Raw genomic sequence first — 17,763 nt, forward strand, 5'->3', positions numbered from 1 at the left:
TCCTGCAGTCCCCCTATGGGGGCATCAACAGAAGCTGAAGGACCTGAAGGATATGGGCTTGCTTGAAATCTGACCCAAAGTCCAGAGGAAGAAGGGCTTCAGGACTCTCAGGCTCACTGCTCTGTCTGAAATGTCCCGTCACCTGTCTGTTTTGTCTGGGTGATCCTCATCCCTTCAAATGAAGGGAAAAGATGCTTCTGAGTCATTGTGTACGTCTCCTTACAAATCAAGGCATGGGAAAAACCTTCCTAGACTGTGAGATTAGGACCCATGGTTGCTTGGGAATCAGCTTCCATCCTGAAATGTCTTCCTTTAGTTTACCAGGAACAAATGTGTGCTAATCTACCCACTGTTGGTACGAGGCCACCGCCTTTGATTCCAGTATTGTCTGTGACCAGAGCTCCATATTGTCTCTCACATCAGACACACTCAGGCCTCCCTCAGTGGTGCTCAGTCTCAGTTTATCAGAAGAAGAAATCATTTCAGAATGCTTTCAAAGATCTCTGGATTTGAAGCATTCCCCCCACCCCCACCCAATCTTTCCTGTTGCCCTACTCAGACCTAATTTGACAGCAATATTTGTAGTGACTTAGCCAGTCTTTCCAGAGTTTTCTACTGTATGTTGCATCAGCTTAATGCATTCACCTGCAGGAATAAGTTTGAACAGGTCTGGATGAATATAAGTGATGCTCAGTGAGTATATGACTCGGGTGATGGGAGCAGAGGTAAGAGGTCTTGGTTACTGAGAACAAGTTGAACGTTAGTGATGGTGTGTAGCCTTTCAGGGACATAGGGTGTTTTGCTGAATGCAGAAGTGGTGTGTGCTAGTTCAGCAGGCAAATTGATCACATAGAGACCAGTTAAGAATACTTTGATTGCACTCGGGAGGCAGAACCAGGTGGATCTCTGTGCGTTCAAGGCCAGCCTGGTCTACAGACCTAGTCCAGGACAGGCTCCAAAGCTACAGAGAAACCCTGTCTCAAACAAACAAACAAAAAAGAATACTTTGATTTCAAGTTTCTCTTCCAATTGCAACTGAGAAGAAATTCAGGCACAGAGAAGCTAGGTGGCTGGCCTGAGGTCCTGTGGCCAGTAAGAAGCAGAAATGAGATTATGAATCAGAAAATCTGGTTTCAAAGTTTCTGTTCTTAAGCAATTCATTTTCCTTAAAGGAAGGCAGGAAATGGGAAGAGTAGGAGGGAAGAGAAATGGGAGATAAACACATAGGAGAGAAGAAGAAAAGAATGGAGGAAAGGGAAGAGGGAGAAAGAAGAGAAGGAGAGAGAAAGAAGAGGAAGAAGGGGGAGAGGGAAGGAGGTGTAGAGGGAGGCATGGAGGGGAGGAGGGAGAAAAAGATAATTAAAAGAAGCTAAAGTTAAGCCAAGGTAAGAATCCCAAAGGGGCTGAGCGTGTAGCTCAGTGGGGGAGCCCAGGTTTACTCCATCACATCTTCAGCATCTCTGATAATATTAAGCTTCTTGCCAATGCGAAGTCACAGCCAAGGCAACCCGGAGCCAGAGGACGTCCATCCTGCCTTGGCACCCTTTCTGTTTATAGCCTCTTCTCATCTTCAGTGCCTGTCCAGTACCAAGTCCCAGTCCTCGTGTGTGTGTGTGTGTGTGTGTGTGTGTGTGTGTGTGTGTGTGTGTGTGTGTGTGTGTGTGCTGTGAATGTGTGCATGTGTACACATATTTCAGGTGCATGTATGTATACATGTACTTATGTGTATGGAGGCCAGAGGTCAATTTCATGCATCTTAGTTGCTTAGCTGCTCTGTATTTTGGTTTGAGACAGTGTCTCTCAATTGCTAATTTGGTTAGGCTGCCTACCAGCGAACTTCAGAGATCCATTGGTCTCCAGTTCCCCTAGTCCTGGCACCGGGGTTACAGATGTACACAACAGCACCTTGCCTCTACCTGGGTGCCGGAGAGCCAAACTCAGATCCTCAGATAAGCATTTTGTCAGCCAAGCTGCCTTGACTCCCTCCTCTGACTTCTAGAACATTGCAAAGGGCAAGCAAATAACAAAGCTAAGGCTGCTGGCCTGAAAGACAGCATGCCACACACATGGGATTGCTACAGAAAACAAGTAAGTAACGAAGGACTTCACAGTGAAATTTATACTGATTGGGCCCGTTCCATCCTCACATTCCCCCACAAAAGCTCTTTAAATGCAGGCTGACTGAAGGGGGAAAATATTAAGTTGTTCTGAATAGTTTTTACTGACGACAAAATTACCACAAAGACATTTGAAGGAAACTTTGAGAGGGCCGTGAGTATTTCCTGCTGGGTGGGATGAAGAGCTTCAGCCAGTGTCCTTTCCTCCCGTGTTGATCTAGACAAGCTCCCACTGGCTCGGCTCCTTGTTTCTAACATGTCTTCACACCTGAGGTGAACCCTTGTCAAAGGGAGAGTCAGAGCAAAGACACATGTCAGTCGTGCAGCCTGAACGGTGACAGGGTCACACTTCATCATAATAACAGCCACCACCCCACCTCGGGGTTCTGCGCGACAAGGACATGGCTACTTGTCTGATTCGTATAACTTCTGGCACCCCAAACCCAACTCATGACTTCGTCTGTCCCAGCGAGAGGGTTCATTACCAGCTAACGGTGTGGCTGTCGGGGACGACAGTACAGAACGTGAAGATGATCGTGTCTTAAATCTTCCCTTCCCTGGCCTTGTTTTCCAGGGCTAGAAATTGGAATAAACATCTGGGTAGACTGTTCTAACCTCAAGGAGTTTAGAAGGGCAGAATAAGATGATGTTCTTCATGCCGATCTATGTGTCAAGCTCCAGCTCTAAGCAGAGCCGAGGTTGACTTTCAGTGAATGTTAAGGGTGTTTTTTGTCTTTGTACTAGTGTTGCTATTGTGACTGGTGATGTTGTTGCAGGTAATGATTCTATTGACTTGGCCTGGAAGGTAGAGAGTACCAGTGTATCAGATGAGATTTTTCTTTTTCTCTCAGAGAACGCGAACACCCCCACATCTTGGTTGTATAATTCTCTGATTGCTTCTTATTGGTTCTTGGCAAATGCAGCTACCAGGGGCTACTTGATGAACCATGTGGTTTTATGTACTGCCCCCTCTCTACATGGCCCTACTCCCCCAACCTCCATTCTTTGGTGGCTCCTCATAGAAGAGGCATCATTATCACTTGGACAGAGACGATGGTTATCGTTAGTGAGGGAACATGAATTTTTAGATTCACTCAGCTCCACTACCACATAAATTGTGTCCAAGAATGTCAGAATATTGTCAGATTTAATAGAAATACGTTCATTTGTTTCTCCTCTCCTTCAGCAAATATTGGCTGAGCATCCACATTACATAAGACACAATGGTGAGGGATCCATCATCTTGCCATTAATAAGGCAGAGAAGTGAGACACATGGATCATCCTCCCTGTGGAGTTCAATAAAAAATAAACATTCCCTCTCACCAGAATGGACAACCGTGTATTCAGAGCACGTACCCCCTGTTCAGCTTCTGCCCAGGTATTCATGCCAGTCTGCATTGCCCATTCCCCAATTCCTGCCTCCTTTTCACAACCCAACCTCAAGAGATGCCTGTGCCCATCAGCCAATCTGGGCTATCACTTTGCCTGCCATGTAACACCTAGTACCTGGATACCATTCACTTAGCTCTGATGCTTTGTCACTCATTATAAACTTTGGTATATATTTTTTCTATAAGCTATTCAACTGCAATATAAATACTCCCAGCAGCCCCACAATATCAAAAAAACTTTAGGATGTCACACTGCACCTGAAGAATGAGTGGTACCTCAACAACTTTTACGGTGAAGTAGGAAGCAAGTATCTTTTTCCAGGCTGCAGGAAACCACAAAGATGAAACAGAGGTTTATTGAAACGTGGGGGGATGAGGGGGGCTTTTCCCAGTTCTGAGAAGATGATTGGTCGGTTAATCATAGTCGAAGGCTGACATATCTTCTTGAAAGGATGTTCCAACATCATTTCTTAGAGTTGTGTTTGTCTTAAGAAGACCCACTTGTGTTTTTCTTTATTTAGATAAATACAGGGCATGGTGGCACACACCTTTAATCCCAGCACTCAGGAGGCAGGGGCAGGCAGATCTCTGTGAGTTCGAGGCCAGTCTGATCTACAGAGTGAGTTCCAGGACAGCCAAGGCTGTTACATGGAGAAATGCTGTCTTGAAAAACAAGAGAACAAAAGAAAAGAAAAGGGTTGGGGATTTAGCTCAGTGATAGAGCACTTGCCTGGCAAGCACAAGGCCCTGGGTTCAATCCTCAGCTCAAAAAAAAAAAAGAAAAAGAAAAGAAAAGAAAAGATAAATACTGAGGCTGTTAATTTGGAAATCCCAAGTGCTTTCTTGCCCTCTTTTATCTGCCATCCTTGCAGCCTTGAAATTGAGCTGCAAGTGTTTACCTGGACAGTATGACTCCATACAGAAAGCTGTGGTCTTCTTAATAAATCCTTTATTGAGGCCCTACTGTGTGATAAGGACTCATCTTGTTCGTTTGCCTGAGGCTTTCTCACAGATGTTCAACATAATCTCACAAGCTGGGCACTGTGGTCTATACCTTATGCTGGGTACTTGGGGTGGATGGGTTAGTTGGTTGGTTGGTTGGTTGGTTGGTTGGTTGGTTGGTTGGTTGAGATGGGGTCTTGATACATATCCCAGAATGACCCTGAATTTGTTGTATGACCTCTATCTTAAAAATTGGGAAAGTGAAACCCATGGAAGGTAAATCATTAAGGTGGTATAGCTAATAATAGGCTGTGGAGCAGAGAGAACTGATGCTGGGCCCCACCTCCCACATTGCAGCAGTCAAAACTATCTCAGAAAAGCATTCCCTATGAAGGGTTTGTCTGAGGAGTTGAGAGTTCTCTCCTACAATGCATCGTATACCCTCGTATGTTGGTATCATGCACACCAGGACACTGCACAAACACAAAGAAAAACACATTCTGTCTTGTCAACACCATCCATGGCCCTCACATGCCATAAAATGTCCCTCCATTCAAGGATTCAAATAAGTTGGTGCCTTCATGCTCTTGAGTCATGGTTGCCAACCCTTCGGTCTCATTAGCAACTTGCCTAACAGCAGATGTTGCCAGAGAGTTTCCTTTAAGTAGGGACTACCCTAGTTGAGAAATTCTTTTCATTTCTGTATCAGATTTTCTTCATATTTCTCTATGGATTTCTTATCCCACTGCCTGTCCAGTGTCTGGTCTTAAAAAGCCATACCAATGATCCCTCTGGCAATGCCCAGTATGTACACCCTTCTCTGTCTCTGTGATTTTAGTGATGAAAATTCAATTGACTGGGCAGACCAATCCATAGGCTATGTTGTCTCTGATCCTCAGGACCCAGGAGCAGTACTGGATTTTATTTGTGGCTAATTCGATGTATGACCTTGAACATATCTTCATTTCTCTGCAAGAGCAAGACAGAGCCTCTTAGTGTAACTAGATCTGTGACTGAAGACAGATCACTCTTCTCCAAACTAACTCTATGAGATATTATTTGTGAATTGTAGCTTCCAGGGTTTTCATATAATGTCGTGTCACCAGGTGTTCTGTAAAACACTAGAGATGTGTAAATATCCGTCAATTAAGGCCCATAGAGAACTTTCATCTCAGTGACTACATTTTGCTAATGAAGAAACTTACACCCAAGAAGGTGTGGAAAATTGTCCAAGTCCAAGCAAGCCCCAAACCAGAAGCAAAAGACTTCTTCCCCCAGGTTAGACATAGACCTTGGCATTCATAAACCACCCCTCCTGGCTTTTTGTTTGTTTGTTTGTTTGGTTGGTTGGTTGGTTGATTTAGAGGGTCCCTGGTAGCCTCTAATTTATTCATCTTGTTGCAATCACTGAGCAAAAGTGGGTGGTCAGAAAAAAAAAAAAGTCATGCAAATCGGAGACATTTTCTCTGCTTGAGAATAAAATTGGTTGAAAAACATGCCAAATTTATACATTTTTCAGAAAAGTGTCTCATTCAAAGTCATCAGGCAAATGAGAGGCAGAGGCAGGATGGGGAACCGGAGAGTTCCAGAGAGGCCTGTGGAAGATAATGGATGGTGACAGGCTGTCCATGCAATTCTTCTCGCTTCCTAAGGTCCAGGTGGACGCCCACCCCGTCAGATTGATTGATTGTAGCATCCGTCCTAGAATGTCACCAATCCCCAGCACATGGATACAGTTGCACATCTGTTTCCAGAAGGTTCTAGGTCAGCATACAACCTTTTCCCCTTTCAGCATAAATTGAGTTGCCAACAGTCAAAACATGGAAAGTAGGGCCCTAATGAGCCAGTTTTGTGACCACTGGGAGGTAAGCAAAGGAGATGGAAGCCGGGAGAGAAGAGAACTCAGATCTGTTTTTCGCTGGGCTTTGGGGCTGTCTCTTGAACAAATCTGACCCTAGGTACGAGCTTGCCCTTTCCGAGTCCCAGCTTCCCTGGATATAAAATACATGTTTGGCAACTACTCTGAAAGTTATTAAAGTTGTGGCAGTAAACTATGAAAGGCCAGAGAATTTCAAGCAAAAGTTATTGCATCGGTAACTCAGAAACTAATCCCTAAAACTCCTGACACATTTATCCCGAGGGCGAGCGCCAATCCAGAAATGGAAATCATTATCAAGGGCCACTGTGTACCTGGAATTAAAATCCATCATTCCTCGAAGCGCAGCGCTGAGATATGGGCAGAATAGGAGAATACTTACACCTTTCAAGACCATCTTTCCTTAAAACCAGAGCCCTTTATGCTTCAGAAGAACACGGCCAATTCTGTATTCTCTGCTTACTTGTTTTTCTTCTCCTTCAGAACCCCTTGTTGCTGCATTTTTCCTTTCAAATATTTCTTTCTTTGACAGTTCCACATTTAAACTGAAAAGCTTCCTTTTCCTTATTCAATTGCACTGGTTTTATTTGGGATGGAAACCCTGCTGGGTACCGTAACAGAGAACAAGCTTTACAGCGGCAATAATCCCTTCTACAGCATCTATTGTGGGGAAACTTAATACACTTTTATTAAATGGCTGAAGACTTGGCTCTAGCGATCTGAATTAACTACAGGAAAGCATAGAGACAAAGCAAAAGTCCTCACTTCGTTCAACAGACATCCACTTCATGCCCCACAACCCCACCTAGCAGGGACCCAAGACAGAAAACTGCCGCTTGGGAGACACCTTTGAGAAGGGTCAATGTTGCCTTAAGCAATACCGTTTTCACCAAAAGTGAACCGAGGCAGGGCTAGGTAAGTGTGTCATTTGGCAAAATGCCTTCCAAGCAAGCACAAGAGCCTGGCTTTGGATAAAAGGTCAGTGTGGCATCTGTGTGCAAAGGCAATGCTGTGAATCAGGGACAGGCAGATTGCCAGAGCCCCCGACCTGCCAGTCTAGCCAAAATGCCAAGTCTAGGATCAATGAGAGGCCCTGTCTTACAAACTGAGGTGGAACATGATTAAGGAAGATGCCCCATGTCAACCTCCGACCTACACACACACACACCTACATGCATCCACACAGACACACATAAAAAAGAAAAGGCAAACATGGAAAAGAAGGAACAGGAAAGGCTATTAGTAGGAAAATACAGAAATGGACCCTCAGCCTCGTTGGGAGTACACTTCAGAGTTTCAAAAAACACACACTTTGACCCTGTTTCTAGTAATTTTGGTAACTACACAGAGAGCTTTGGCCCAATCATGACAGAGAAGAAAGCAGAAGCAATGTCCAAGTTGTTAAGAACACACAATCAGTGAATGAGAACCTCCTCAGGATTTATCACCTCCAGAGAGGCATTGAGTGGGAATGTGCAGTCACAGACAGGCACATGTAGGCTGGTGCCTCTGTGTACAATCACAGCTGAGGCAGTACGCTGAGGCGGTGACTATGGAAGTCTCCAGACAATGGATGCCTTGAGTTACTTGAATTTTCGGAATTGCTGGAGACTTAATTCGATTCATTTTACTATTTTTACAGTAAGTATCACTGTATAGTTTGGTGTGGGGGATTAAAGATTTTCAAACAAAAATTTAGACACCACCCCTACACACACATTCAATATCCCTTGTCTTTTAAATTACCATACTTAAGCCCAACCTAGTAGTGAGAAAATATAGAATATTGTAATGATCTCGTGGTATATACCCAAGTTAAAAATCTCTAACTTATATGCTTTAATTTATCAAATGATGTACTTTCAGGGCAAGCAATTTACAATGTGCTAATTATACCTTAATGTAATTGTTTTTAAAGAAAGAAAAATAATCCAGATAAGTTCTGTTCCTCACAGACTATTATTTAAATAAGCAATTATAAATGAAAACATGCTCTGTCATATATATATATATATATATATATGTAGTGTGTGTGTGTGTGTGAGAGAGAGAGAGAGATCTGAGTCACGGTTGAAAAGGGAATTGGGTGTTCCAATAAGTGACAGGAGGCTGTCCCAAGAGGTTAATAGCCTGAGCATAGTGTAAGAATGATCCTTTAGCTACTCTGGCAGGGTCAACATCTAAGATCACAGACGGATGCAGAGCTCACCATCCAACCTGCTTCCATATTCTTCTGTTGGCACTGTTTCTCAGAGTCCACGTAGATGTCAGATACCTTCTACCCCAAAGTACATGCTTCAGTGCACTTTAATTTTACAGCCGTAAATAAATAGTTCTCACTAGCTTCCCTAAGTAACTACACCTCAAACCTGGGGATGATGAGACTTTGGGCATGCCGATACCAAGCGTTGTTTCAAAGACATAATTATCAACAGGCTGGTAAACTTTTTCAGCTGCCAGGGTATCTCACGGATGAATGTCTTTCCTCTGTGAGATTAGCTACAGAACTACCTCAAAGATCTGCAATTGTTAGAAATGCCACTGTCTACAGTAAATTTGAGAATGGGATTTCTGAGTTCCCTGGACAGGAACGAAACAGATGTTTACCTGTTGAGGGTCACTGTCCTCAGTACCATTTGGAGGTCCATCTCTTGGTACCCAAGAAGAATGTGATACCTGAACTCACTGCAGAGAAGTGACCCTCTCTGCAGGTTAGGCTCATTTCTCATCACTGTCTTCCTGTGCTTTCCTCCTCTGCCTTCCAATGTGTTCAGCTGGACTGTGCTGCATGGAAGAATCGGGCGTCCAGAGAACCCATTTCGAGTGGCCCTAGAATACATCTCCAGTGGAAACCACAGCTTGTCTGCAGTGGACTTCTTTGCCCTGAAGAACTGCAGTGAAGGTATGTGAATCTGTCTTTATCTCTCTCTCTCTCCTCTACAGCCTGTCTTGAATGCTTCAATAATTGTATTTAGCTTGAATCCAAAGTCTGCAGTGATTAGGAGCTGATTCTGAGCATTAGCAAGTGTGCCATAGCCCAGGCGATCCATTGTTAAAGAACTCCAGAATGAAGTTGTAGCTACTTATCTTAAAACTTTATGAAATGGGCTGGAGAGATGGCTCTGAGGTTAAGAGCCCTGACTGCTCTTCCAGAGGTCCTGAGTTCAATTCCCAGCAACGACATGGTGGCTCACAACCATCTATAATGAGATCTGGCGCCTTCTTCTGGCCTGCAGGCATTCATGCAGGCAGAACACTGTATACATAATAATAAATAGATCTTAAAAAAAATATCAAATGGAATACAGCCTTTCTTAGATAATATGCTAGCTTAACTTCTGTGGTGACAAATGCTTCCCCCTACTTAATAATATTTTATTATGAGAAATGTAAATGGACACCAAGGAAACAGAATAGTACATGAATCCCCACCTAGCAGCCTTAGCTCAACTTAGCAGTTATCAGCAGTCTGTCCTTTTGTTTTCCTTACATCTCTATCCACCTCCCACCCTCCCGATAACTTAATGGTCATCACTATTTGGCTTTTTTTGGAAGTAAAATTCAGAAGTAATTTTATTGGATTTTGTCTGGGCTCTTGTTAATAGACAACACGGGCAATGGTTAGATGTGGAAAATTATCTTATTTTTGTGCAAGCCTAGTGAGCATGCCCCACTGTGTCATTGAATTTCTTTTGCTCAGATGCCACATTGTGACTTTACCTCAAGGTAAGCTCTTATTATTTTTTTTTTTCCTTTTTACCTTTAAGTCCAGGAAACCAAACCAAATGCGATATTCCATCACAGTATTCAAACCTTTGTAGGCTTGTGATGAGCTTTCCTTCTTCCCTTTGCAGGGTTTGAGTCTCCTATGCTGGTTTGCAGCATCCTAGTTGGTATGCATGTTTCATTAGACATTGTTTCAAGTCTGAACGCAAAACAGACTAACACAAACCATTGGTAGCTATGTGAGGCTGAGCTCCCCTTGGTTCGTCAGAAGGCCCCCTGTCGTCTACCAGAAGCATCTTTTATGCCTTCCCAGATGTAGAGAGTAGAGGCGGGTTTCAGAGGAGTCGCCGTCATTGCTGCTATGATGTTCCTGTTCCTGCTTCTGCTCAGAGGTCCACGGAAGGGCACTCTGGAGCAGGGAAGCTGAGACCTGAGCATCCAAAGAATGAAGCGTGAAAAGCAGCCCCGTGTGGTACTTCTAGACCTTAATTCTCAACTTAGAATTTTTGTGAGCAAGCGTGAAGACCCCTTCCCAGAGGGTCATCTGCTGTGGAGAAAGGCCTGGGTTTGCAGCTTGTGCGCTTAGTTGTGAGGTGGGACAGTGTCTCTTTACCCCCTCTGTTGCGGTGACTCTCCATTCCTCAATGGCCTTGCAAGAATGTTCACAAGTGAATTTTTTTATTGGTCTTGTTTTAGTCCAAACTGAGTTCTATGTTATGGAAAGAAAACTCATTATGATGTGATAGACTGAACTGGTTGTATTGGGGAAGGGTGGTTAACCTGTGCTGTGAGGTAAAGCATGAGGAGCTTGTGGTTTTGGTTTGGGACTGAGCCAGGAGTGTGCGTTGAACTTAAGGATCGGTGAAGGTCTCTGGACACCATCAAGCTTCGCAGATGTTAAGGATCTGTTTCATCCAAAAGGCACCCTCAGTTGAAAGTAACCGGTTAATGAAACTGCCACACTGAAAAGATATGTTTACACAAATGGCATAATCCCATTTGAAAAAAAAGAACATCAGGAAAGGAACAATTGAGCACAAAGGCCCAGATATCAGGCCTACCACAAAACATCACCAGCATGCAGCATGTCTCTGCAAAAACTCTTTGCTTTCTCAAATTAAGAATTTCAGCCAAGTACACGGCTGTTTCGTCCCTTGCTTTGCAAGCCCCTCACCTAGAGAATTCTTCCCCTGGGGCTTGTGTTGCATGGCGGTGAATCTGTTGCAGAGCTTAAGCTTGTTCCTTGTCTGTTTCTCCATCCTTGCAAAACCAAAAGACTTCACCTCCTCCAGTGATCTTTCATGACTCAGAAAATTACCTCTGCAGGGTACCCTCTTCTGGTCAAGAAACCTGGGGAGGTCCTTACAGTCCAGCTACCTTCCTGTCTCTAGGCTTGGAGGCTCCAAGTCCAAGGACAAGATGGTCTTCATGGGGAAACAGTTGATCTGTGCACCCCTCCCCCTTTTTCTACCCAGAACACATTAGCTACCAACGCACGAGGAGGGTCTGTTGTGGGCATGTGAGAAAATACAGCAGAGAACAGTGGTGTTAGAATGTTCTGAGCACTTCCATCCCTCCTCCCATAATGGAGCAAGTTCAGATGATGTAGACAAGTTCCCTTCCTAAGACTGCATTCATGTGTTTAAAATTCAAGGGGATTTAGCAGGATGCTGGGATGCTTCAGTACATACTTGAGGCCTGTGTGTTACAGTCAAGTGCTTGTGTTTTCTGGGGTCATGGCTTTGGTTAGGACATAAAGGAGAGAAGGGGTAAAATAATGTCTTTGAGGTGTGGATAGAGCTGTTGATATGCTAGCCAGGACTATAGATGGGTCTGCAAGTTGTCTAGTCTATTACCCAATTGTAACTTGACCCCCCTCACAATGAGGGACTGATAAAGTTTGAAGGAAAACACAGCTAAATAACTACACATCTTCCTTGGCCTCAGTGAGCAGGAGCACTGTTTTAGCTCATCTGGAGAAAACTAACAGGAGATGTTGGGCACAATTCTCCCTGCAAAGGAAACAACATGTGGTGTCTTCAGGAAGACACATGTACCTATTTCCTCTTTGAATATTGACATCTGTCACAGTGTGTACACTTAATCGGTGATCAATTAATGCACATGTTGATGGAGCACTTGAATATGCTATGGCTAAGTGTCCACCACCACCACCCCGCCCCCCTTCATGTGTACTGTCTCCCACAAGCTTTACAATAATGATAGAGAGCAGGGACATTTCTCATTTCACAAGCAGGAAAATTGAAAGTCACAGGTGTTTCAAAACTTGCCAAAATCTCTAAAACATAGAGCCAGAATGGATCCAAAGTTGATCTGATCACAAAGCCACTGGTTCATCCTTGACACTCTTGCCTTTGTAGACGATGCAGATGCTGGAGTGTGATCTGTTACTGGATGGCATAGAATTCTCTCAACTCCTTCCTGCTCCTCTGATGCCTACACTAAATTGACCAGAGCATTGATCTCACTACCGCCTTGTGTTCTCTCTGTGCCCACATGGGTGCTACATTGCCAACTCTTTTTGTTGTTTGTTGGTTTGTTTTTGTTTGCTTCAAGACAGGGTTTCTCTGTGTGCTTTGGCTGTCCTGGAAGACCAGACTGGCCTCAAACTCAGAGATTCCCCTGCCTCTGTCTCCCTAGTGCTGGGATTAAAGGTGTGTGCCACCCCCACCCAGTTGGTTACTTTGCAGACTCTTGAATTTATCCTTCAGAATTCATTTTCTTTGCCATATGCCTTATTCTTCTTATATCTTTTATGTAGACTGATACTGACTTTGGCATCAACTAGGTGGTCTCCCTAAGACTACTGTCTATCTTTCTCACACTGAAAATCATAGTATTCCCTTCCCTTGCAGTCCTTTTAATGAGGCACAGGTAATCCCTTATCTCCTCCCATGTCAGAAAATAATATGGGGACTGTGCTGTACTTCCCTGCTTGGGATATGTCATTGGAAGCTACTGAAATTCTGCTTGGAAGACTTTGATCTAAATCTAGCAGTTGTTTGCCAATTAGTCATTGGGGGACCCTAACCTGAGGTTTAATACATTGTCCTTTATTTCTTTGGTCTCTCAGGGGAGCAGTTAGCACAGTGCTAAGCACATAGGAAACAACACATAAATGCTTGTTGACAGATTGGTTAATCAATGGATTAATAAATACTGCCCCTGTTTTATAGCTTCAGGCTAGTGCAGGGAATCTACTTCCAAAAGAAGGTAGCTGTGAGTAGAAATTGCTTGGAATCGGGTGTTCCCCAGAAAAGCTCGTGAAAGAGCAGTTTATACATTCAGTATGGCAGAGGGGGACATCAACCTCCAGAGACACCCAGGTATGGGCTCCCTTATCCCACTCACAAAAAGCCTTTCATTGGCAGACAACTCAGAGAAGGTCACTCCCCATGGCCTCCCAACTTCAGAGAGACCCCTACATAAACCGCACAGCACAGAGTAAGCAGGACCAGATCCTGGAAATGGAGTGAATAGAATCCACACAGCCCTGAGCAGCTCACAAAAATACACTTCATCATAAATACTCATCTAGTACTTCCTAACGCCAGGCCCTGCTCTGTGTATGTGTTTCTATTAGTTTCCTTTGTCCTCGCTCCAGTGCTGAATGCTGTGTACCATTAGTATTACATCTGTTAGCTGGATGGGGAAATTGAGGCCCAGCGAATTAAGTCATTACCCCAGAGTCACAGCTGATAATTGCATTGGAAGCCATCTGGCTCTTAGCTGCTTCCTAAGGAAGGTCACCACTGGAAGGGTGACAGAAGACATCTAGACAGCCTCTTTCACTGTATGGAAGTGTAATGAACAAAAACCCAGAGCTTTTCCTTGGAATGTGATATATTACATTACCGACCAGGCTAATGTACTTTACCCTTCCATCTCCTTTGATCTCTGTGTTTCTAAGAAATCAATTTAGCATTTCCCTCACCCTTCCTAGATTGTCAAGGACCTTTGAGGTGCACCCTGCCTGCTGGTCAAAATGAAAATAAAGAACTGTGAAGGTCCCACCTGTATAAAACAAGGAGGGAGCCACAAAGGACTCCAGCAGGAGCCTAAATACATCTTAGTCCCAGCTCCCATAGTCCCCTTCTCTTTTGTGAACCTGCAAGAAACACATCTGAGGTTTCCCAGCCCAGGGCCATGTTCAAGTTGCTCACAGATTTCTCAACCAAAAGTAATATAGGTCCCTTACATTACTGATACCTCTGGGGAGAGTGTCATGAGGACTCCGTTCACTGACATCACTGGCTCAGAAAGAAGGGAGTCAAGAGAACATACTCAGTGTTGTGACCACAGTTGCCTTGAAACATGTGTCCTCAGGGTTGGAGATGCACACATATCTTAACTTCTCTGGGACTGCCTTGAAGGTACTTAAACTACACTCGTGGTTTAAAATCTGAACCCTCATTTAAAAGTTTTCCGTTGGAGTCTAGTCTATAAAGTTACACATGTAGAACTGCCATAAGAAATAAGGGCCGGAACCGCTTCTTCCATAGGCTGACCTGCCCCATGATGAGGCTTCTAAAATACAATTTGAGGACCACTAGACAGCTTGGTTTTCAGCTCTTATGTTATCTAGGTTTTCTGATCCTGTATGCTCGCAATATGAAAGCCCAAACCAGCTCTACTCCATACCTTATTTGAATACTTTCAATATTAAGACAATTTTTATGAGATGAATTCTTTCCCATGTGGATCCTTGCTTTAGTGTGCTGGCCATAAAGTTAGTGTGAATGTTCTCAGACGAAGGTTGGTGATTTATGCCATCCCTCCCCATCAGTGATGATGATGGACAGTGGAGAACATCCTCCTTAGCCCATGGAGGGGATAAGAAGAAATGAGAGAAGCCAAACAGGCAAGTTCAAATCGTTGGTCAGCCATGTGAAGCCAACCAGAGTCTGGGGTAGACTCCTCAATCCCGCTGGGCGAAATGAGGGATGGCTCCGTGGACTCCTAGCAGACTGGTCCAAACTGGGCATTTGGGGTTCTATCAGCAAGCAGTGCCCCAGCAGGGTCCTCGAACTGTCCTTGTACGTGGAGATTGTGGTGGCATTCTGACTTGGGGTTGCCCCCTTTCTGCAGCAGACTCATCATCTGTGCATCCACTGGTCCATCTGCCCCGCTCATCCACTGGTACATCGACCTGTTCATTAAACAGACATTTACCCAGGAGATAGAAATCTCAGTACTTACTGACCCCAGTAGACAATTGTTTTTCCTGTCTAGGGTTGAATCTGGTATGGTGGCTTTAAGATCTTCCATTCTACTTTATACAGACACTGTTCCCTAAAGGGCATCCCTGTTTATACTTAATTTGCACCAGCAATATCAAGCAGCTGCTCCATTTGCAGAGATGTCTTCCTCCAAACTAGCTCTACTGTAGCTCTCAGAAAGATCAAGGAATAACACTGAACCAGCAGTCAGAAAACCCAAATTTCAGTCCCCTCTCCCATCTCTTCATCTCCAGAGACTAGTCAACCCTTCAGATTGGAAAGGACATTAAAGGTCTGCTCCAGAATTGGCACATTGACTGTTTTTTAATTGAAAATGGGAATAGCAATATGTCAATAGTTTTCCTGGCATGGACCTCTTCCTGAGGGTCAATAAGAAACCAGCTTAGAGAGGCAACATAAAGGATGCCATGGGCTGCCCAACTTCTGTGGGCCTCCATTTCCTGAAGCCACTTAAAATGAGCTACTCTCTCCTTGCTTCTCAGTTCCCCATGGAGAAGCTACCATTAATGGGAACAATTTGGCCCCCTGCACAGCTTGGTGATGGTGACTAATGGCCAGACGCACAGTAGGTGACGAAAACCACATGAGACCAGTTGGAAAGGTTCCACCAGCTGGGCTGGTCACCTCAAGGAACTGAGTCAACTCTGCAAAGACTGGGTCTGTTCCTTGGAATTGAACAACAGAGGGAAATGGCGGTCACAGCCTCCAGAGAAACCCTATTCTCCAAACACCCCCTTAACTCTCTGTTTCCAAAATCTCCTACCTCTACTTTATTAAGTAGGCTGAGTCACTTCAAAGTAAGCATTAAAATTATGCCAGGCTAAGGAGAGGGCTCTGTCAGTAAAGCATCAGAACCTAAGTCCAATCCTCAGAACCCATGTTGAAAATAAGTAAGGTAATATAATAAGAAATAAAAGGTATGGTGGTAAGTGCTTATAATCTCACCATTGAGAAGCAGAACCAGGAAGATCCTTGGGGCTCATTGGCAAACCAGGCTAGGCAACCCAATGAGATATGGGTTCAAAGAGAGACTCTGTTTCCAAAAAACAAGCTAGAGAAAGATTAAGAACAAGACCCTTTGCCAACCTCTGGCCTCTATGTGCAAGAACCTCCCCTCATGTAAACACACACACACGTGCACACACACACACACACACACACACACACACACACACACACACACACCACCCACCCAGCAATGTATACACATATGCACACACACACACACAAGTCATCATTTCATCCAGCTATTGAAATCTCCTCACATTTCCCAAACACTTCCCCAACTCCTTCTAAGCATGCTCTGCAGCATGGGCTGTCTTCTCCAGCCATCACACTTCTTTCAGATCTCAGCTGAGATACTATTTTCTGTCTCACTGCAGAATTATGTTTCTATGCTTTTCTATTTTAGAACAATCCACTTCTCTGCAGAGTTATTTATATGTCTCACTCAATAGATGCTAACTTCCTAGAATCAAAGTCTTTTTTTTTTATCCCTGTGTCTCAATTAGCAACTAAGAGTGCTGTTTTCATGGTGAGTGCTCAATAAAGGTTTGCTTATCCTAATGTAGGAGGGAGATTATGGGCTTTTAAATCAGACCAAATGAGTGTGGAGGCTCAGCTCTGCCGCTTACCACCTTTGTGAGCTTGGAAGAGTTTCTTAAATCTATGGGCTTTGTTTTTTTTTTCATCATTAAATGGGCTAATAATACATAATTATAGCTTTGTTGGGAGATTAAAACAGATATTGTGTGCAGAACTCCTAGCCAGTGCCTGGCATGATAAATACCACTGCCTCCTCTCTCTAGCATCCCTTGACTAAGCTGAGTCTCCTCATCCTGGAACCAGAGCAGAATAATTCTGCACAACTATCCCAGGGGGTGTTTGCAGAGTCCCACCCACCTTCTGCCTTCCATCTGTGCCTTGTCCGAGCCATGGGGTGGAGAGGAAACTACCTCATCTCCAGCAGACTCTCATAGCCTGGATCAGCTTTGTGATTTCAAAGGCAGCCGTTCCTCTTTCCCCTACATCCTATGCTTTAACCTCTGATAATGTCATTTTCTTTACCACTTTGTGACCCAGTCCCTAGAAGTCTTTGTGCCTTGCAAAGAATTAATATTGTTTAATCCTATAGGGATGGCTTAAAATTGGGGAAGTCCTTAGACATGCTGCTCACACCGCCCCTTTACAGCAGATTGGAATCCAAAGCAGCCAGCCAGAGCCAGACCATAGGACCAAGAAGGTCTTTTGTTGGCTTCCCTTGCCTTCCCATTGAACAACTACTTTGGCAGCAACTTCCTTACTTTGGAACGACTTACTCATAATCACTAATAAAGCCAATTACAAATGCCCGTGGAGTGCTTAGGAACAGTAACGATTGCTCGGGTTACTATTTTAAATATTGAACCCTTGAAACTCACCCTAACATGGAGGCTAGATCCAAAAAGA

General features: G+C 44.1%; 1 protein-coding gene across 1 annotated transcript in view; it reads left to right on the forward strand.

The window, feature by feature from the left end:
- Window positions 1–17,763, forward strand: part of Alk (ALK receptor tyrosine kinase) — a 700,596-nt gene that overhangs the window by 514,727 nt on the left and 168,106 nt on the right. Inside the window, exon 5 of the mRNA XM_036170695.1 lies at window positions 9,103–9,230. Within this exon, the coding sequence (XP_036026588.1) occupies window positions 9,103–9,230 (128 nt within the window). The remainder of the gene's footprint in view (window positions 1–9,102; window positions 9,231–17,763) is intronic.

Source organism: Onychomys torridus, chromosome 21, assembly GCF_903995425.1.
Source record: "Onychomys torridus chromosome 21, mOncTor1.1, whole genome shotgun sequence".
NCBI classification, from domain to species: domain Eukaryota; kingdom Metazoa; phylum Chordata; class Mammalia; order Rodentia; family Cricetidae; genus Onychomys; species Onychomys torridus.